Genomic DNA, 22,500 nt, shown 5'->3' with positions numbered 1-22,500 from the left:
GTTATTATATATTATTATTATTATTATTATTATATTATATTATATAGATCGTTTTCTTTCCACGGTCAGGCATACAGATATTTGATATACATTTCCATCACACACTTCATTGTGAATTCATAGGACATCATCGTGCAATCCATTGGTTCTCCAGTCTTTTCATGCTCCATGATGTCAATAATAGAAAGGATCAATTTACAAATCTGAAAGACATACACAAAGAAACTAAAATTAAAAAGAAAAATATCTAATATTTCAATGAAACATAATGAAATAATTGAATTGAACGTACAAAAAGCAGGATACTTGTCTTGAATAAGCACCATATAGATAATACGATTCTAGCATTGAATAAACAAAGTATCGATGGAGCGATACTGGTATTGGGCTAATATCGGTACTGAATAGGCAAGGGGATTAAATAGATGGATTGCAAATATATGATTGTCTTCCTTTTCAATGAGGGATTCCATTGGATCGTATTGTCTGGTTCACCGTGTGACATAAATCCCCTTCTTATCCCGTCTCCTAAGATTCGTCAACTATTGTTCAAGGATTTTCAAATTTACTTCATTGACGCAATGAGGTTCTGACATGATTCTGCCGACTTATGTCAAACGGGCATAAGTACTATGGGTGTTAATTCTAAGCTATGGTTGGAAATGTGTTCAAAATTTTAAAGATTTGTTTTCTATTTCATTTTCCTAATTTTGTATTTCGGATAGAGTTATATTGCACATGTCCCAGATAGTATTGTGCGCCGTGAAACGGGAATTCCCATAATATATAAATAGCTCAATTTTGTTTACTTTGGCGCTTACGCCCTTTTACCATATGACGTCATGGTTATTATTGATATTAGACTCGATATAGGCTATCATATTCTATAAAATATATTATTATTATTCTAATGATAATTTGGTTTTGATCAGGGAAATTATGTTAGGTATAATAAAATGCCTATATTGGGATATAGAACCTTGACGAGGTAACGGAAAAGTGTGGCCAGGTTGATGACATAGTGATTAGTCAGTCATAGTCGATTTTGAATGGAAGGTCAAGGACTCAATTCATGTTTGTGACACTGGAGGTTGTTGTCAAAGAGATTTCAATACAATGATCTATCATATATTATTCTACCCCTCTCAGAAAGCCACCTTGCAGCCTGTTTCTTCTAAGGCTCTCATATGAAGGCCACAGGGGAAAATCGATCAAAGTCCGAAACACCCTTACTGTTCTAATGTCACAATAATTTGGTATTAAAATCAACCAAGAGTTTGTTTTTTATGTGCACCTGACAGTTCAATTCATATTATCATGTGACGTTTTCAAATGGGTTTCCAAACTTTTATTTTGATGAAAAATGTGACTTTGATCGTTTTTCCCCTTTGGTCTTCATATATTTGGAGAGATATATAAATAGATAGTTAGATTATTTTAAAAACTTATCAGCTAGTTTTTTTCTTACACATTCATTCTCCAACAACGTTGTTTCGTCCAGAATACCTGGAATCATCAGGGAGGTCGGTGTCGAGCATTCTACGTGGTTCCAGCTTACTCCCCTCAATCATAGATAGATGGAGAGAGAGAGAGATGGGAGAGAGAGAGAGAGAGGCGAGAGAGAGGGAGAGAGAGAGGAAGAGAGAAAGAGAGAGAGTGAGAGAGAGAGAGAGAGAGAGAGAGAGAGAGAGAGAAAGAGAGAGAGAGAGGGTGTTAAAATCCAACTTAAAATTTAATGACCGTTAAAGTTTATTTTGAGTTTTAGGGGAGGGGGGGGGGGGATGATTGATTCTAAACTAAAGACTGTAAGACTGTCATAAATCACAAGACCTTTCTCTATTGTCATTATCGTTATTCTCCTCCTCCTGCTCATCACTATCATCATCATCATCATCATCATCATCATCATCATCATCATCATCATCATCATCATCATCATCATCATCATCATCATCATAAAAACAAAAGTTATTGCTTTTCTAATATCTACCTACCTATCCATCACTTATCATAGACTTATAAATCAACTACATTATCACAGACCAACCATTTCTCAATGTTTTCTATAACAATTCACTCAGCCACCATCAGGGCTCTGTCGTACTCTTGAAAAACACATATTTAGAAATTTGGCCAGAAAACTCGTCCTTCAAATATCGATCGATTTAAAGGACCCACGTCTTGGCAAAGACTTTCAAACCTGGGACTTCGCCAGGTCCCAGGTTTGAAAGTTTTTTGCTAAGACGAGGGTCCTTTAAATCGATCGATATTTGAAGGACGAGTTTTCTGGCCAATTTTCTAAATATGTGTTTTCCAGAGCACAGCAGAGCAGCTGTCAATGGACAAAACGTCTTTTAATATCAGGATTGAAAAGGATTTTACGATAAAAATATCCGTGAATAAATCTTTTACAAAATAAAAACACGGCCATCATGAGCACTTAAAACGCCAAGCAGCTGACATAAAGTCAAAGGTACCTTCAAAGGATTTTCGCTTTTCAACGAACAGTGTCATATTATGAACATCGCTTTGAAGTTTCGCTTTGATGAGGAAGGCTTGAAAAGGTGTGTATAAAACACGGTTCTATATTAAGTAAGGAGAAAAAATATGAGAAGAAAATAATGATGCCAAAAGCTCAGCCTGCTCAGACAGGGGAGTAAAGCTTAAGCCTCATACAGAAGGTGTAAAATTTAGTACCTGGCCGCTCGCAGAGTTGTCTCTGTCTGAAAAAAATAGTAGTAATATAATAATATCGCAAATCAACAGGCTTCATGTCTCGCCCTGTTCGATATGTTTATTGCTGTTTGCTAGGGACCTCCCGTAAAGCGGTTTGAGCCCTTTAAGTGGAAATTGCCATATTATTTTTAAGCTCGCATTTATAAACTTGCGCCCTATCCTAGAAATGGGGTCCTCACCTTTCGGCCCTATAGACACAAGGGATCAATCTGTTTCAACGTTTACTTATCTGCAGGTCTGATAACCCAAATTCTTATGGTCTCATTGATGTAATGGAAATGCTCTCAAACCAAAGTAAAATATCGTCCATGACATCAATGTTAATCACCCCTTATTTGCGTTCGTTATCAGACCTGCAAACACGTGCACCTAGATCTGGCCCAATTGGCCATTGTGACTCTCAAGGACTATTTTTAAAATAAACTCGAAAAAGTTCACTTGGACTTAAGTCCAAGTTCATTGTTCATGAATTCCATTTTGTTCATTCTTTTAGGTTGGATTTGGCTTTTATCGTGAAAGCCGTTTAATCCAGCCGTCAAAAGCGTTTGTCATGTTATAATACACAGACGCCAAAAGCCTTTTTGTTGTGGGGGTTTCTTCATGACCAAAGGGCGACTCGCCAGCCAGCTGATACACTGGTACAAAGTCAAGCATCATCTCAAATCGGGCGTACTCCGGAGAAACACGTATTTAAAATTCTGGCCAGCAAAGTCATTCGTCAAATATCCATCGATTAAAATGACCCGAATTTTCCCAAGACCTCTCAATCCTGGAACTTAACCGACGTCCCAGGTTTGAGAGGTTTTTATAGCAAAATGAGACTCATTCTAATCGATCAAGAGCTGAAGAAAAAAATTTCTGGTCCAAATCTTAACCACGTGAATTTTCGGAGACGAAATTTTTGGCTGTCTTTGAAACGTTCATTTGATACAAATGCTTTTTCAACCAGCGGTTTAATATGATTGTTGAAAAACCATAACAATCTCTTTATCGTTCGTCTTAGTTTCTATGGCAGGCAGACTAGGCACATGTTGACTGGTAGATGATTCTGAGAAAATATTCAAACGCTCTTCAGAAGGAAGCAGATTTCCAATTGAAGGCTGGTTTTCCACAACTCGTTAACTCACTCAACCCTAACACCGACTATATCCGTAGTATACCCGGGGTTACTGTTACTCCATGCTTATTTATTACATTGTTCTGAGACAAATTAAAGGCGTAGCATCAAAGCTAATGTTCTTAATTTTAACATGTTATTGGTAGTTTAATAAAACTATCCATGCACACGCTCATTTTTAATACATTTTTGTTTTCTATTTTGAAAAATAGCAAAAATTTCTAGGATTGAGTGAGTTAAGTCGATTGTTCTACTTTTTGAGATTTTCCATCCATGAGATCAATTGAAAAGTAAACATTTTAAGCATCAAATGGCACAAGAATTTCCCTAGATTTATGTGAAGTTTAAGTTTAAATATGATAAAATAATAGACCGAATGAGAAATTTTAGGGGAAATAATCCTCAATATCTCAAAATGGGAAAAACGGAGTTAGGGAGTTTTGGAAAACCACTCTTCAAAATAGTAAAAGACAAGCTGTTGCCATAGAAATATGAACTTGGTAGAAAGGCTAATAATCCAATTATTTACCTTCCATGCATGTGTGATCCATCGTCTCAAAAGGATTTATATGGGGATGGCTTTATATATATATATATATATATATATATATATATATATATATATAATATATATATATAAAGAAGAGAGAGAGAGAGAGAGAGAGAGAGAGAGAGAGAGAGAGAGAGCTTTTGCATAGCGCAATATCCACTAAACGTGCTCAAAGCCTTTGCAAAGGGTCCCTGACCAACAGCAGCATGTAACATGTAGACCGAGACATGACGCCTGTTAGGCGATATTACAATTATTTTTGTGACAGAGACAACGCTGTTAACGGCCAGTTACTCATTTTACACCTGAGTACGGCGAGAGAAAGTGAGTAAAGAGCCTTTTCCAAGGATTCAATTATTCGCCGAGCGAGGCTCGAACCCAGGACCTTCCGATCCGGAAGCGAGTGTCACACCACAAGACCACATAGCCACATAGATGATAAAAATAGAATGGATCGTCTGAACTATTGGACATGGGTTACGTCATTGTGACATCTTGGAAAGGAGGCATATACGATTCCTACAGTCTTGGTTTCTTTTTATTTCGGACATGTTGACAACCGTTACATTAGCTTACGAGTACGCGTTGGGAACAAAGTTCAAATTCCAAGAGTGTAAGAAATAAATCTACAATTCTACCCACAAATCGATTCTGATTTCGTAGTCTCTGAGTAAAAAGGCTTTTTCAATAACGTGAAATTGTTGATTCTTTTTAAAGAATCTCTCTCTATCTCTCTCTCTCTCTCTCTCTCTCTCTCTCTCTCTCTCTCTCTCTCTCTCTCTGTCTATCTAGCGGGAATTGAGCAGGATTTAAGCTAAAGGAAAATGGAGACAAAAAGATGAAGTTAGAGATAAAAAAGGCAGATACACTGTGAGTGTGGAACGAGAGAGAAAGACATAGGGTAACATTGAGAGACAGAGATAGAGAAAGGGAGAGAGAGAGAGAGAGAGAGAGAGAGAGAGAGATGGAGAGTGAGAGATAATGAATACAGTAAATGCATTCGAATGATAATCAAGCAAAAAAAAAAAAAAAAAGGAAAAAACGTGTATAGTTGTTAAACAAAATCTACTGTTTATTTCTGGTTTCCATGGATATTAGTTTGGACACAATGAGAATCGACAACAAAGGACAACAGAAACCAGCCAATTAGTGACAGTGGTGGGTGTGGCATTCTATTTCCCTCTGTATTCAACGTCATCTCATTATTTAACCAGTTAACTGCCGTACTCTAGAAAAACACGTATTTATAAATTTGGCCAGAAAACTCGTCCTTCGATTTAAATGAATCCTCATCTTGGTAAAAACTCTCAAACCTGGTATTACCCAGGTATTACCTGGTATTACCCAGGTTTGAGAGTTTTTGCCAAGATGAAGGAATTCAAATCGATAGATATTTGAATGACGAGTTTTGTGGCCAAATATTTAAATACACATTTTATATCCAGAATATGGCAGTTTAAATAGCTTTGGTCACATCATCCCAATCTTGGCCTAACACAATGAAAAACGTTGTCTTGATTCTACGTCTTGTAATTGGATCCGTTCTTTTATACCGAGTGTTCTCACAAACCACCAATCATAATTAGTTATTTTAAGTACGTTAATCATGATTGTCACGTGGTGTTTGTTCAGTTTTATTTTTATCTCTACAGAACAATAAGGAACAAATTAATAGTGACGACTAAACGGGTTCTCATCGGTGAAATGGGAATTCGTTTTATTGCAATTGTTTTCAGAGGTTTCTGCTGGTACTCAACTGATATTTATGTTTATCGAAGATAGGAAGGAATGAGAGGGAAATGAGTGAGAGGGAGAGAGAGAGAGAGAGAGAGAGAGAGAGAGAGAGAGAGAGAGAGAGAGAGTGAAAAATGGTTTTTAAATCACTTTGCATTAAACAAGAGATGGCTACACAATGCATTGTAATGAAATATAATCAAACCTTCTTTGTGTATAATAACTGGTCTATGAGGCAAATGAAAACAATTGAACGAATTTGAAATAAAGATTTAGAAAGACCACAAAAGGGAAACGGAGGCCATATTGACGTGTGTTTTTTTTGTCCCTTCAAAACCGCCAAGACAATTATCGTAGTATTAAATCTGTATTGTGTATCTTTGATGTTCAATGAAATCTGCAATAGAAATGAAAATGCAGTTGTTGTTGTTTTTGACGGCGATAATAATGCGCATTGAATGAATGAATGAATATGGCTGTGCTGTCTATGGACGCTTGCCGTGAACAATGATGTGTGTTTTACTTGGAGTGTGTCAGTCTGTCCTTAGTTTCCGGTTAGTAATTTGTATTAAGGGGGGGGGGGGGGGGGGGGAGGGGGAGGGGGGCAGCGACACTAAAAATTATGAATTTTGACCCAGTTTGCTAAAATTAGATTTTTGTGGGATGTTGTCATGTGACCATTTGTCTGCATAAAAGAAATGCATGAGAACTTCATCTTCAGTTTTTTTTCTACCCAAAATAACGTATTTTGTGACCCATAGTATGGTTCAATCCTGCCCATTTTTAGTTTCAGTGGACTGATTTCATGAAAGAATATCAAATAGTCTTTATAACTAAGTAGAGGCAAAAACATATCAATGAAAAGTAAAAATTCTCCTCTATCTTCAACAACCAATCACTATGTTCTTAATTATGTCATGTGGTCACAATCCAATCAGAGAGCGAGAATTTGGGTGTTTCCTTGTGTTGTTGAAATCAGTTCTTCAGTTGTTTCTAAATACATTTGATATATTTTGAGATCTTGATTCAATATTGTTGGAAGTGAAGTTGATGATGTGCGCCTTTTGTATCTGACTCATTGTTTGAAATAATCATCTATCGTGGCTTGTGGTGGAATATTTTCAGCTCGTTGGAGCACACACATGTGCGAACAGTTTCCATCTTTGCTGCTTTATTCGCTTACCGACAAGTTGCATCTATCACATACATCCTCTTTCGTCTGGCCAATGTACCCCCAATAACTCGTCTCAAGTGTCTGCGATGAAGGGATTTCAGGGTGTCCAAACTCGGTTTTGCGGGAGCCCACGTACCACAATTGAACATAATGGCCCCTAGAAGATATATTATTATTATTATTATTATTATTATTATTATTATTATTATTATTATTATTATTATTATTATTATTTATTATTCTATTATTATTATTATTATTATTATTATTATTATTATTATTATTATTATTATTATTATTATTATTATTATTATTATTATTATTATTATCATTATTATTATTATTGTTGTTGTTGTTGTTTATTATTATTATTATTATTATTATTGTTGTTGTTATATTATTATTATTATTATTATTATTATTATTATTATATTATTATTATTATTATTATTAGATTATTATTATTTTTGTTATTATAATTGTTATTATTATTACTATTAGTGTGTATGACAGGTGTCACACAAAGCAAGAAAAATAACTCCAACAAATCAGTCTATCTTTACTGGGGATCGAACCTCAGACCTTCTGATTACCAGTAGCACGTCAGACCTTTAATCAGAAGGTCTGAGGTTCGATCCCCAGTAAAGATAGATTACCGGTCTGACGTGCTACTGGTAATCAGACGGTCTGAGGTTCGATCCCCAGTTGAGGAAGATTGATTTTTGGGATGTTTATTTTTCTTTCTTGCATCCTTCTTTCTTGCTTTGTCTGACACCTGTCATACACATTTATTCAGATCTTTATCTATTAGAGCTAGATACAGTGTTTGCGCACGTTTTTCGATAGTATGTATAGAAGTTGTGTTGTTGCGTGAATGAACACATTAGATCAACAAGAACAACATAAAGACTAGATCTAATGTTGATGCATTGTACGGATTACACGTAATAAAACAGTCTTTTGACTTCAACCAGTAATTAAATCTCCTAGATTTCATCATATTTTTGCAAGTAGATAGACTTGACAGTTTTATCATTATCTTTTTCTCACAGTCATAAAGTAGTTCGTTTCATGTAAGATTGTTTTTATTCCTCCCCGCGTCTACTTTCACTTTTCTATCGTTAGCAACATCTACCTCTGCACTTCTACCTTGCTACGTTCTTAAACTTTCTATTTATTCGTCCCATCTTTCTATCTGTCTGTCATCCATCAATTTGTCCATTCATCTCTCTCTCTCTCTCTCTCTCTCTCTCTCTCTCTCTCTCTCTCTCTCTCTCTCTCTCTCTCTCCATATCTATAATATACAAATGCATCAATCCATTCATTAATTCATTCATTTATCTGTCTATCTATCTATCTATCTATCTATCTATCTATCTATTTATCTATCTGTCTATCTATCTATCTATTTATCTATTTATCTATCTGTCTATCTATCTATCTATTTATCTATTTATCTATCTCTCTATCTCTCTATCTATCTATCTATCTATCTATCTACCTACCTTTCTATTTATCTATCTATATATCTATATATCTATTTATCTATCCGTCTATCTATCCCTCTATCTATCTCCCTATATCCATCTATCAATAATACATCTATCTATCTATTTGTCTATAGTTGTATTAAACTATTGATATTTTTGTCCGTCATTCTTTACAAATTATCAACCACTTCCCCAAGAATTCAATTGTCTTTTTCAAGTGTAACTTCCCCATCACACTTCAACAACCACAACTATCACTACCATCACTACCGCCACCGCCACCAGCACCACCACCACTACTACTACCAGCACCACCACTACCACCACCACCACAACCACCACCACTACTACTACTACCAGCACCACTACTATCACCACAACCACAACCACCACCACCACCACTACCACCACCTCCACCACCACCACCACCATCACCAACACAACCACCACCACCACCACTACCACCACCGCCATCACCACTACCACTACCACCACCACCACCACCACAACCACCACCACCACCTCCACCACCACCAACACCACCACCACCACGTCTACTATTCCATCTTACCACCCAGGCGTGAGTACCACATTTTTCCAGTCTGTTCACTCACGCGTGTAAATGGTGAGTGGTACCCTAGCCCTGCCTGGCCCAATACGTTTCATGCATCAGCTGACAAACATCATCATCATCCTCATCATCATCATCATCATCATCATCATCATCATCATCACAGTCTTGGCATTGATACACTACATGTCTTCTAGTCCAGGCTAGTTCTCTACTCAGAATTTAACACATATTATTATTTTGGGGGTCCCGATAGCTCAGTTGGTAGAGCACTCGCTTCACACACAAAGGGGACCCTGATTGATCCTGGCTGCAGTCGATATTTTTTCTGACCCCCTCCCCCCCCCCCCAACCAATCAATTGTTATTCAACGCGTTCAAAGCATTATTCAACGGTTACATATTTACTAAGAATTGAGAGGGTTTTCAAATGAGAGGGGTGGAATAATACTACATAATTGTTACAGTGAATGACATAATCAGTCAGATGGTGAAAAGGTTTGTACTGAGATATTGCCTAGTTTAGTTAGAAGGTCAATTTTTATCAAATATCAGCTCTTGTCAGAAATGATTTAATCAACCGTTTTTGTACATCTTCGAGAAATATCAAAGCTTAATTTCACTTCTAAATAATTGTTACGGCTAGTCATTTGGAAAAGTATGAAATTTGACAAAAGCTTCTGGATATCTTTCTTAGGCATCTAACCATAACTTCATAAAAAATCACCCGATTTACTTCAAATAAAGATTAAAATGCTCTAAAGCATATTCTTTCAGAAAATGCAAAAATTTGCAAATCCAAAATTTTTTTCTTCAGACTGGATATTATGTCATGCACTGACACAATTACTTAACAAATCCCAAACCATCCTATTATGGTATCTACACAAGCATCCTATACACGAGTCAAAGAAAGTCAATGCCCAGGCAATCAACGCAATGTCTCACGTTGTTTCTTGACATATTTTCGTGGTTTGACTGACTAGCGAGTACAATAAGGCGCTGGAAAAATTGGGAAATATAGTTTTTATGACATAGAAAATACATAAGTATTTATACAGCTCAAAGCGCTTTACAAGGGGTCCCTAGAAACAGCATTTTTAACATGTAGTACGGGACGCATGACTCGAACATGAGGCGATATTTACCCAAAAAAAATAAAAATTGGAAAGAGACAACGTTGTTAGCGGCCAGGTTCTCATTTTGCATCTGAGTATGTGAGGGAATGTGAGTAAAGAACCTCTTCCAATGACTCAATAATGCGCCATTCAGAGCGGGATTCGAACCCTGGACCTCCCGATCAGACCACATGGACGGGAATGGTAACAAAACAAACATGACGTAAACAAAGTGAGATCAAAAGAACGGACACTTAGAGTGATGAATTAAATAGAATAAAGTCCGTTTAATGAGAAAAGCAGGCACTTAAACGAAAGGGGAATTAAGGGTCGAGCACTCGTCTGGAAACTACTATACTGATAGGGTATGCAGTGTTTGGTGGCATAAAACCAAAATTGTGAATAAGTTATAAGCATGGAATTATCGCGTAGGGTTGGTTTTATACTCGTACATCTCATAATAGGCCGAGGCTCGTAAATAGAAGATCAAAGACATGCTCTGTGAAGTATGATCGATTTAGTGTTTTTGTTGGGGTTAGTAATTATAGTAATAGTAGTTGAAGTGGTTGTACTTATGGTTGGTATTATTGTTGTGATGGTTGTAGGAGCTAGTTAGTATTATTATTATTATTATTATTATTATTATTATTATTATTATTATTATTATTATTATTATTATTATTATTAGTAGTAGTAGTAGTAGTAGTAGTAGTAGTAGTAGTATCGTAGTAGTAGTAGTAGTAGTAGTAGTAGTAGTGTAGTAGTAGTAGTAGTAGTCGTAGTAGTAGTAGTAGTAGTAGTAGTAGTAGTAGTAGTAGTAGTAGTAGTAGTAGTAGTAGTAGTGGTGGTGGTGGTAGTAGTAGTAGCAGTAGTGGTAGTAGTAGTAGTAGTGGTGGTAGTAGTAGTAGTAGTAGTAGTAGTAGTAGTAGTAGTAGTAGTAGTAGTAGTAGTAGTAGTGGTAGTAGTATCAGTAATAATAGTAGTTGTTGCTGTTGTTGTTGTTTGACGCTGTTATTGTTGTTGTAGAAGACGTTGTTATTATTAATGTTGTTTTTTAAAATGTTGATGTTTGTGTAACGATGGTTGCGGTGATAATAATGATGGTGCTACTGGTTTGATGTTGCTTGTGTTGCTAGAGATAGTAGTGGTGTTGGTGAATGGTTGGGGGGGGGGGGGGGGGGTGGTGGCCGTCATCTCATTTCTATCAGGTCTGTGATGGTAAGACGGGCGGAGACGAGACGATAGATTGAGAGGTCTGGAGAGGAGGTTTGGGGGTCGCCAGAGGTCTTTGAAAATCAATCAGATTGTCATATATTCTTGTATTATGGTGGGCGAGTAGGAGACGGGAGGGGAGGTGTAAAGGAATTGTGGGAGATGGATAAATAATGGATAAATGGAGAGAGTGAAGGAGTGAGACAGAGATAGAGATAAAGAGATAGAGAGAGAGAAGGGGGGGGGGGTAGAAAGAGAAATGCGTAGATAGAGAGATAAAGAGAAACTGGAAGAGATGGAGAGAGAGAGAGAGAGATAGAGAGAGAGAGAGAGAGAGAGAGAGAGAGAGAGAGAGAGAGAGAAGGCGGGGGGTTACGGATGGAAATGCAGAGAGAAAGGGGATGGATATTGTGAGGTCGTAAGATTCTGTAGAAATAAGTAAAACAATGAATATTTCGCTTTTTAGTTTGAGTTTCGTCTTTTTAAAACCAATTTTCCCTGACAACCATATGACAAGAATATCAAACCCAGTAGGAAACATTTGCCAGTAAAATGACGGACTCTGGGAAAAGACGTATTAACAAATTTGGCCAGAAAACTCGTCCTTCAAATATTCATCGATTTAAATGACCCTCAATTTGGCAAAAACTCTCAAACTCGGGATTTAAGGAAGTCTTCGCGAAGTCCCAGGTCTGAGATTTTTGCCAAGATGAGAGTCATTTAAATCGATCGATATTTGAAGGACCAGTTTTCTGGCCAAATCATTAAATACAAGATTTTACCATAGACCGTGGTTAATGACGACTTTCAAGGACAAAGAAAGACTATGTGGGGAGGAAATAATTGTGATGCTCTCTCTCTCTCTCTCTCTCTCTCTCTCTCTCTCTCTCTCTCTCTCTCTCTCTCTATCTATCTATCTATCTATATATCTATCTCTCTCTCTCTGACACACACATACACACACACATACACACAGACATACACCTTTTCGAGATTGACTTGATAGGGAACGAGAGACAGTTGAGAGTCATTGAGGAATTGTATTTATGGAGGACGTAAAACTTTCTGGTATTGTATTGAGGAAGGGTGAGATGGACGGAAAAGGAAAGAGTAAGGGAGAGACGGAGTGAAAGAGGAACAAAGAGGAGAGAGAGAGAGAGAGAGAGAGAGAGAGAGAGAGAGAGAGAGTTGTGGAAACTGAGGGATCAGTGAGAGGGGTTTGATTGGCCGGGGGGGGGGGGGGGGGGGATGAAAAGAAAGGGGGTAAGGTATTGAATAGAAGTGTTGAGAAAGGGTTTTTGGATGCAAATCATCAATGGTTTTTATTTAGGATTTCAGTTGGAACACAAATTATTATGGACATATATAGACAGACGGGATAGAGAGAGAGAAAGAGAGAGAGAGAGAGAGAGAGAGAGAGAGAGGGGGGGCCGAGGAAGAGAGTTGGTGAACACGGTCAGACAGTTTCACAGATACACACAGTGTCTGTTTGTGTGTGTGTTTGTGAGATATATATATATATATATATATATTATATATATATATATATAAATATATAATAGAGAGAGAGAGAGAGAGAGAGGGGGAGAGAGATTTGCTTTGGCGTTTCCCAAAGGGACAAATTAAGTTAACGGTAAGGGCCGGACTACCATGGCAAAGATGCAGACAGGGTGAGAGAAGGACGGACAGACAGACAGGCATGGAATAAACTAACGCAAAACAAAACACACACACACACACAAATACCAACAAAATATAACTTTTAAAAAACACACACAAACCAAAAAGCAATCCAAACCAAGGGCATAAGATGAGGGGTACTCGGAACAGAAATTGAATTGGATTTGTAAAGACTGTCGAGGTTAGTGGACTAAGAGATGAAGGAAGATTCGAGAAAGTTATATTTGACAGCGGGAAGGAAATTCCTCGATGGCCAAAATAAATTTGGTGGTAAATTAATGGCTGCCCTGGACGGCGATTACGAGGACTCTTTTAAGTTGACAAGAGCCACTCCTTGGATGAGCCAAATCACTGACGACCACATGAATGATTGGATTCACTTCAATGGGGATGTCTGTGTGGCCGATTTCTTTCTGTCTGTCTGTGTGGCCGATTTCTTTCTGTCTGTGTGGCCGATTTCTTTCTGTCTATCTGTGTGACCGATTTTTTTCTGTCTGTCTGTGTGGCCGATTTCTTTCTGTCTATGTGGCCGATTTCTTTTTGTCTGTCTGTGTGGCCGATTTCTTTCTGTCTATCTGTGTGACCGATTTCTTTCTGTCTGTGTGGCCGATTTCTTTCTGTCTATGTGGCCGATTTCTTTTTGTCTGTCTGTGTGGCCGATTTATTTCTGTCTGTGTGACCGATTTATTTCTGTCTGTGTGGCTGATTTCCTTCTGTCTGTGTGGCTGATTTCCTTCTGTCACATACATATCCTCTCCATCCCCCCCTCTCCCCCTCTCTCTCTTCTCTCTCTCTCTCTCTTCTCTCTCTCTCTCTCTCTTCCTCTTCTCTCTTCTCTCTCTCTCTCTCTCTCTCTCTCTCTCTTCTCTCTCTCCCCCCCCCCCCCCCATTTCCCCGCCTTCCTTTTCTTGCGCCTCTTCTTGCATCCACACTCGACGCCCTCCCCTTACATTCACACTGTTTCCACATTTGACAAAATGTGATATTTTGTAAATTTACATATTTGTGTTTGTGTTTTTTGTCTCCTGACGAAGGCCAGGGGCCAAAACGTTGTTTGTTTTGTGTTGTTCCCTTATATATGAGTCACATCCACTCACTTTATTTTTCTCTCCATTCCTTCTGTCTGTGTGGTGGATGAATGTTGATATGCTTTATAACAACGTTGGGGCTTAGAATCAACTTAGCCTATACTATCACATATTTTGGCGGTATATCTTGCTCCGCGATGGAACTGACTTAGAATTTCTTAACGATTTTAATTGAAGTAGTTTATAGAGAAACCAAATACCCAGACACAAACTAAACGATATCATTGTCTATACAGATAAATAACTGATTGATACAAACATCCAATTGGTCCCAAACCTGAAGCGTGTCTGCAATTCAATTTTTTAAAATCCTACAGACGTCATTTATCTCACAAACATCGTGGAAATGCATCCTGATTGTCCCCCCTTTCTTATTCCATTACCATCAACAAAGATCAATGTCCATAGCATTAGACGTGAACCAAACCAAACAAAAACAACATGTTATTTTTTGCAATAGTGCTGCATTCTGAAAAAAAAAGCCAAAAACAACACACGTTTTTAAAATTTTGGCCAGAAACCTCATCCTTAAAATATCAGCCGAGTTTAATTACGCTGTATCTAGTATGACGGAAAAAAACATTCTCTAACATGGGCCTTCCAGAGTCCCAGGTTCGAGATCAATATGAAGGTGACTTTAATCGATCGATATTTGAAGGCCCATTTTTTATGGCCAACATTTTACAAAACGTGTTTTTTCAGTGATCGGTCGAATTGAGTCATTGGGCTGAGATCCAGATCTTGTGTGACGTCAAACAATGGCCTATTGTTCATTTCACTGATTTGTCTACAGGCTTAACAAATAAACAAACAACTAGACGTCTGAAGATGATTCCCATGATCCATTTGTAGGTGTCTCTCCAAGGGACACACGGCCAGGAATATTCAAAACAACTTTCAGGGAGACTCCAGAAGAAATAGCAGATATTGTTTATTGTCTCCATTGTCAAACTTTTCAATTTTAGTTTTGTGTATTCAGAGAATTCAATCCAGAATAGAATTGAATGTTCTGAACTTTCATGTTGTTATTTTTAGAAACAAAATATTTTAATGAACTTCTCCACTAAACTCTCTCTCTCTCTCTCTCTCTCTCTCTCTCTCTCTCTCTCTCTCTTTCTCTCTCTCTCTCTCTCTCTCTCTCTCTCAGAGTTGTATAAGTCTTAGTGTTTACTATTAGTCCTTCAGTTCCTCAATCGCCATTATTATTTTCCTTTGACATTGCACAATACATCCTGTACAACGAACCAACCAAACATGTTCTTCCTTCCTGTGATATTTCAAAAACCGTTTTACTGTGCTCTGTTTTGTATTTCACACTAATTATCGTCATTATATTTTTGCTCAATCTTTCCAGGTTCAAAACTACCAAAGGCAATGAAAAAGAACGACATCGCCATGCTCCACTGCTATTCTGTGCCACTACCAAACTATCACATTTCTTCTCCATCAAAAACCAGAATCATGATTGTCATTTAAGTTCCACACACGATATCAGCGACTCCTTCCCATCCAAGATTGCATTTCTGGAAATGGCTCATCTATATTACATTCCATTTTTAATTTCTCCAAACATCCGCTTACTTCAGTATTTGACGTCTGCCTTCATCATAGCAATATGTACCATACACCAATGTCAAGGTCAGCAGTATGGTCAGGTAGAATTCCACATTGCCGAGCAGCGTCCTTCAGGAACGGAAGTCGGAAGCATCAGAGACGCGGCCAGGATAGCCAGAAAAGTCCCGGCTCACGAGTTGAATAAACTTATTTTCAAATTTCTCAACCCCAGCAATTTACGTCAGACAGCGTCTCTATTCAGCATCAACAGCGACATCGGGATGGTCTACACAACAGCCATGATCGACAGGGAGGTCGTTTGCCAGTTCACATCCGACTGCAATGTTGAGTTCGATGTCACGGTGACATCATCCGTGTCCAAGTTCTTCGAGATCGTGTCAGTTCGTATCGTCATAGAAGACATCAACGATAACTCTCCACGATTTCCTAACGAGGAGATAACTCTGTTCGTTCCAGAATCCGTCAACGTGAACAAAGAACTCACGATCGTGGGAGCCACAGACAAGGACAAAGAGGCGGATAACTCTGTCTACAAGTACGAGATGAAAACGGAGTTCAGAGACGTGTTCCGGTTGAAAGCCGAGCAAAAACTGGACGGCACTTGGGACTTAAAAATCATCGTGCTCAAAAATTTGAACCGCGAACTGAAGGACCATTACGTCCTGTACATAATCGCCAAGGACAACGGAACCCCGCAAAAATCTGGGAATGTCACCGTGCACATCAACGTCACAGACGATAACGACAATCCTCCGATCTTCACAGAAAATATCTACAATATCGAAGTCCACGAACAGGCTAAGGTGAATTCGGTGGTCGGGAGAGTATCCGCCTCTGATGCCGATCGGGGCATGAACGCTGCCATCACCTACAGATTCAGTCAGGCCAGGGGAAACGACATTGATAAGCTCTTCTACATCGATTCCAACAGCGGTGAGATTAAAGTCAAGAAACCGTTGCAGTATGACGCAGGTAAACGGTTTGAGACCGTTGTGGAAGCAAGTGATAGAGGAAATCCTCCTCAGGTACGTCAACGCTGTTAGTTTATTTATAGATAGAAGTGAGATCTGCCAGAATAGAAATATCAATACGAATGAAAAGATAGTTAAGCTTTAAAAAATGACAAAGCTTGTCGCGCGTGAATTGTAGTCATTTAAAACCGTTCGTCTCACGGAGCAGGAGTTTATCCCAGTTTCAAACAAACAATAGATATTCCTTGCTACACTTTTCATAAGTCACCAGTCCGATTTTACGAAGGACTTTCCGCTAAATCTGATAGATCAAGAGGGCATATCACTTCTTGTTGGGTCAGAAAAAAAACCCGACTTCACATGAGTCGATCGCGTGTGAAGCGAGTTCTCTAACAACTGACCTGTAGCGAACCCATAAAGGCTAGTAATTGCAAATAAGTTTTGGGTTACAGTAAGCTGTAGTGTTGCACTGACTGTTATTGCTTTTGTTATTTTAATCGCAAGCAAGATATAGCAAGGTCACGATCCATCCGTTGGATATTGTGACCTTGAACAGGTCATCTTGCTCTAGCTCACGCAGAATCGTTCTTACGGCGATTCAAAGTAGGTCGGAAATAATTTCCCGTACATGAAAAAAAACCCCAGAAAAAGTAGCGTGCTTGTTGGATCCAGTACATTACGATTTTACATACAATTTGTGAACATTTGTTATACTTGATTATCCAACAATTCTTGATTGAAAGAATTCATTCAAAACCTTTTGATTTCTGAAGAGGATGTTGACATTTCCATGTGAAATACCTGACTATAATCCTACCCTTTCTTTAGATCACTTATGCCTGGGGAGCCGGAGAGGAGAATTTGTTCTCCTGTTTTTTGTCTGAAATTAAAGTTATTTGGACAGTTAGTTCAGACTTGCAAAGTAATTTTCACCAGATTTTACAAACTCCCCAACCCAATTTTAGTAGCCGAGAAAGCATAGGGGTTAGTACCCCCCCCCCCCCCCCCCAACACATACACACACACACACACACACACACACACACACACCACACATCTAGCCAATTCAGAATTAAATCAATCCCTTTTCTTGTAGGTCGAGTACTCGACCAGTTAAAATATGGGCACGTCAAATTATTGAATGGAATACCAGTATCGATTACGTCAGTGGTTGGTTGTTTATAATGTAAATACATCTTTCTTCCTTTTTCTTTCTTTTCCTTATTGCTTGTTTTGTTTTGTTTTGTTTTTCTTTTTTCTTTTTTTTTTTGGAGGGGGGGGGGGGGGGTTCGTTGTTGTTCTTCTTCTTTCTCTTCGTTTTTTCACAAACATTATGTCTTGTCAATTGAAAATGTGTACCATTTTGTTAGATAAATGTCGCATTAGATTGTGTCTCTGATTTATATCTTATTGGATGAGCTTTCAAATGAAACATTTGATGTCATTCCAGGCCTCCCAGGCTGTACTCTTACTCACCATCCTGGATGTGGGGAACACACCGCCCAAGATCAACATCAACCCCGTCCCCAACCCAGACGGTAACGTTCTGGCCATCAAGGAGAACACATCTGTCGATACGGTCGTCGCCCACGTCAGAACGGAAGACCGTGATCAGGGGCTCAATGGGATAGTCGACTGTAGGAGTATTTCCCCTTTCTTCAAGGTCAGCCGATTCGAGGGTATGGGATTTCTGGTCAAAGTAGCCAGGGAGTTGAACAGAGAGGACCACGCCCAGCTAAACGTGACCTTGGTATGTGAGGACAGAGGAACACCAAAACTGGCTGTGATTGGTTGGTTTTTGATCAAACTCCTGGACGTGAACGATAATGATCCCATCTTCACGAAAAATATCTACAAGGCTAATCTGACGGAGAACAATATGCAGGGTTCTCACGTTTTGTTCGTGCGTGCCACCGACAGGGACGTTGGCATCAATAAACAGTTGAGATACTCCATTTCCATGAAAGCGGCAGAGTCTTCCTTCATCATTAATGAAAAGACAGGGGAGATAACTGCCGGTGAGGTCTTCGACAGAGAGACGTTGTCTCAAGTTAGTTTCATGGTCAAGGTCGTTGACGGCGGAACACCTCAGAAATCTGGCGTCGCGTCTGTCATCGTGAATATCCTGGACGAAAACGATCAATCGCCTTATTTTACATCTTCCATGGAATTCGACATCGCCGAGAAATTACCAGCCAGCTCTCCGGTTGGCAAACTGGAAGGTGCAGATAAAGACGAAGGGAAGAACGGCGAGATTGCATTTAAAATCGATACAAGGAAGATTGAAAGAATGGGAATGGAGGTACCGTTTGTCATATTCCCGGACGGATCCATCCGAACGGATCGACGCTTGAACAAGGACGCGCAGGAGCGATATAAATTCCCTGTCGTGATAGAGGATCATGGAAAGCCTGCCCGTAGCAGCACGGCGTCCGTTACGATCAGAGTGATCGATTCCAATGACAACACCCCAATATTTGTCTTTCCAACGCGATCTAACAACACCGTCAGAGTCCAGGCAGACGCGGAGAAAGGTGACGTTGTCGCCGTGCTCAGAGCTACAGATGACGACTCGGGTAGGAACGCTAAACTTAGTTACTTCCTCAACCCAAATGAAAATCGCGGGGCCCCTTTTGCAATTCCCAAATACCGAAACGGAGAAGTCGTCTTGATTCGCGACATCAGCAGCATTAGACAAAACGTTTATCGACTCAACGTGTCCGTCCACGACAACGGCATACCCGTTCACAAGGCTCACACCGTGCTCGTAGTTCGCATCGATTCCGTCAACGGCAAGAGCGTCGGACGAACGGACGGTGGCAGATCTGGCGGAACAGCTCGGAATTCTACGTCCATGTTCGGCAAAACGGATATAAAATACATCATCATCGCCGGAGTCGTCGGTGGACTTACCATCGTCATCTCGTGCATTATCGTCGTCATTATCATCTTCATACGGCGACCGCACCGCGAACATCACCGTCACGGCCCGACATCCGGCGTACAGGAACAAGGGGATGAGCGTCATTTTGATAAACAAATCTGGCAAAGCGTTCCTGTGGATGACATGTCTCCGACACGTGACATCCGGGACAAGAAATCTTCCAGTGATCTTGACCTTAACAACGGCGATGGCGGTGGTGGAGATTTCAGCAAACCTTCCTCCAATGGGGACATCCCGTCCAAACATTCCAACGATCTCCTGGATCCTTACACTCGGAAACATACGACACTGGACACTTTCCACGTACAGCAACCACAGCTTTACACTTTCAAAAAGGTAGGACCTTTTCTTATTGGTTTCGACTCACGCTTTCCTCGCTCCGCTTTCCTTTGCCGCTTATAGAGAAACACCCTTCCCAATACTCCAAAATCTCCATGCCCCCTACCCGCCCCCGCCCCTATTCCCTCTTTCTCTTCACAGCTATCTATCTCTATATATCTATCAATCTATGTATTTGTCTATTTTCTATCTCTTTGCATTTATCTATCACTATCTATTTATTTATCTATCTAGCTAGCTAGCTATTTATATCTCTATCTATCTATTTATCTATCTATCTATCTATCTATCTATCTATCTATCTATCTATCTATCTAGGTATCTAGGTATCTATCTATCTATCTATCTTTGTACCTTTTTTTTCTCGTTTTTCCCATCTCCTTCCCCGTCCTACTCTCCTCCCCCTCCCCCTCCCCTTCCCCATATCTGTTTTTATTATTCACTCTAATATCATCAACGTCATATATTTTCATGTCCAATTCATCCACACATAACACCAGCCTTCGTCATGGCTGAAGTAACGGCTAAAATACACATATATTATTTGTTCGAAACGTTGATTTATTAAATTTCTATCTTTTTAACTTAAACATAATTACGGTAGTTCCTAACACAACAATAGCCGCCGCCCTTTTCTGAAATAACAGGAACTAAAATTTTGACCAGAAAACCCGCCCTTCGGTTATCGATCGAATAAAAAGACTCATTTATTGTGAAACCCTCTAATTCGATCGATTTTTGAAGAGGATGAGTTATCTGGCCACAATTCTAAATACGTGTATTTTCCAGAGACCGACAGAATTCAATCTTCATAATTCATATTTATATCTAACACTATTTTAAGATGATAAAAAATACGTCTCCCATACGGGAATTTACCCCTGATATTCAATTTGTTCCATAACTTTTATTTCCATTCCAAGATCAGAGCATTTTATTTTCATGTTCAATCTGTACAAAGCTGATTTGAGCGTATCGATTTTGGTGTCTCGCACCAAACACCTCGGAGAATTGCAGGGTCAGAGAACACCAAATGCTTACTACTGAAAGCTACAAGAAAAATCATCGTCATAATAGTAAAGATTCTCTCTGTTAAGCCCGATCATTTTTTCATCTTTCCCGTCTTCGGTCTTCATCCCTCCCTTCGCTCCCCTTCTCACCATCCTGCTGATTTCTTCCATTCATCTACTCCATCTTTCTTTCGTTTATTCCTTCTTTTCTTTTATACTTGTTTTTTTTCCCCTTGTAATTTGTAGTATTTCAAGGTGTTTTTTAAAATCTTTCTTACCTTTTTCTCAAACTACCCTCACACATTCTCTCTCTCTCTCTCTCTCTCTCTCTCTCTCTCTCTCTCTCTCTATCTATCTATCTCTATCTCTTTCTTCTATCTTCTATCTATCTATCTATCTATCTATCTTCTCTCTCTCTCTCTCTATATATATATATATATATATATATATATGTGTGTGTGTGTGTGTGTGTGTGTGTGTGTGTGTGTGTGTAGAAACAGACTTAGACAACAAGCACAACACTAAAAGAAAACCATTTCCATCCTCGCTCTTTCTTTCTTTATTCTTTATTCTCATCTTCATACAATCCCAATACGGCAACTGCCGTTTTCTACTCTCCCTCCTCTCAATAATACGAGTAATTTTACTCTAACAACTAACAAGGCACCGAAAAGAAGCAAAAAATACAAGAATTCTCTCACCGAAAAATTAACTGGTCCGAAGAACTCTGGGTCTTCATCACGTTCTTATTGACCCTTCTCTATCTTTGTCAAATATTCTCTCTCATTCTTCTATTATTTATTATTATTTCCTCTCTTTCTTTTTTTCGTTCCTCATCGGTATTGTCTCAATGTGAAGTAGTCCTCATTCACCCCCCCCCCCTTCCCATCCTTCCTTCCCATCCCTCCTCCCACCCCCCCCCCCCCCACCCCCAACCCAAATTGAAGACCAGACAGTGGCTTACTGAATATTCTGATGATTCCTAATGTTTTGTCAGAAGTCATGTAAATAAAAACGATACCGCCACTCTCTGAAAAAAAAACAAAACACGTAGATATTTATAAATTTGGTCAGAAAACTTATCCTTCAATATTCGATGAATTAATATGAACCTCGTCTTGGCAAAATCTCTTAAACTTGAGACTTGTTAATCTTCCTTGAAGCCCCAGGTTTGAGAGTGTTTGCCAAGATG

General features: G+C 39.0%; 1 protein-coding gene across 1 annotated transcript in view; it reads left to right on the top strand.

The window, feature by feature from the left end:
- LOC144971373 (protocadherin-11 X-linked-like) overlaps positions 1–22,500 on the top strand; it is a 260,953-nt gene that overhangs the window by 83,182 nt on the left and 155,271 nt on the right. Inside the window, exons 2-3 of the mRNA XM_078912172.1 lie at positions 15,824–17,069; positions 18,466–20,295. Of these exons, the coding sequence (XP_078768298.1) occupies positions 15,999–17,069; positions 18,466–20,295 (2,901 nt within the window). The 5' untranslated portion in view covers positions 15,824–15,998. The remainder of the gene's footprint in view (positions 1–15,823; positions 17,070–18,465; positions 20,296–22,500) is intronic.

This window comes from Berghia stephanieae, chromosome 4 (genome assembly GCF_034508935.2).
Source record: "Berghia stephanieae isolate SIO BIC M18660-M18661 chromosome 4, UCSD_Bste_1.3, whole genome shotgun sequence".
NCBI classification, from domain to species: domain Eukaryota; kingdom Metazoa; phylum Mollusca; class Gastropoda; order Nudibranchia; family Aeolidiidae; genus Berghia; species Berghia stephanieae.
The sequence above is the reverse complement of the archived record's forward strand: the minus strand, read 5'-3'. Positions and strand labels throughout refer to the sequence as shown.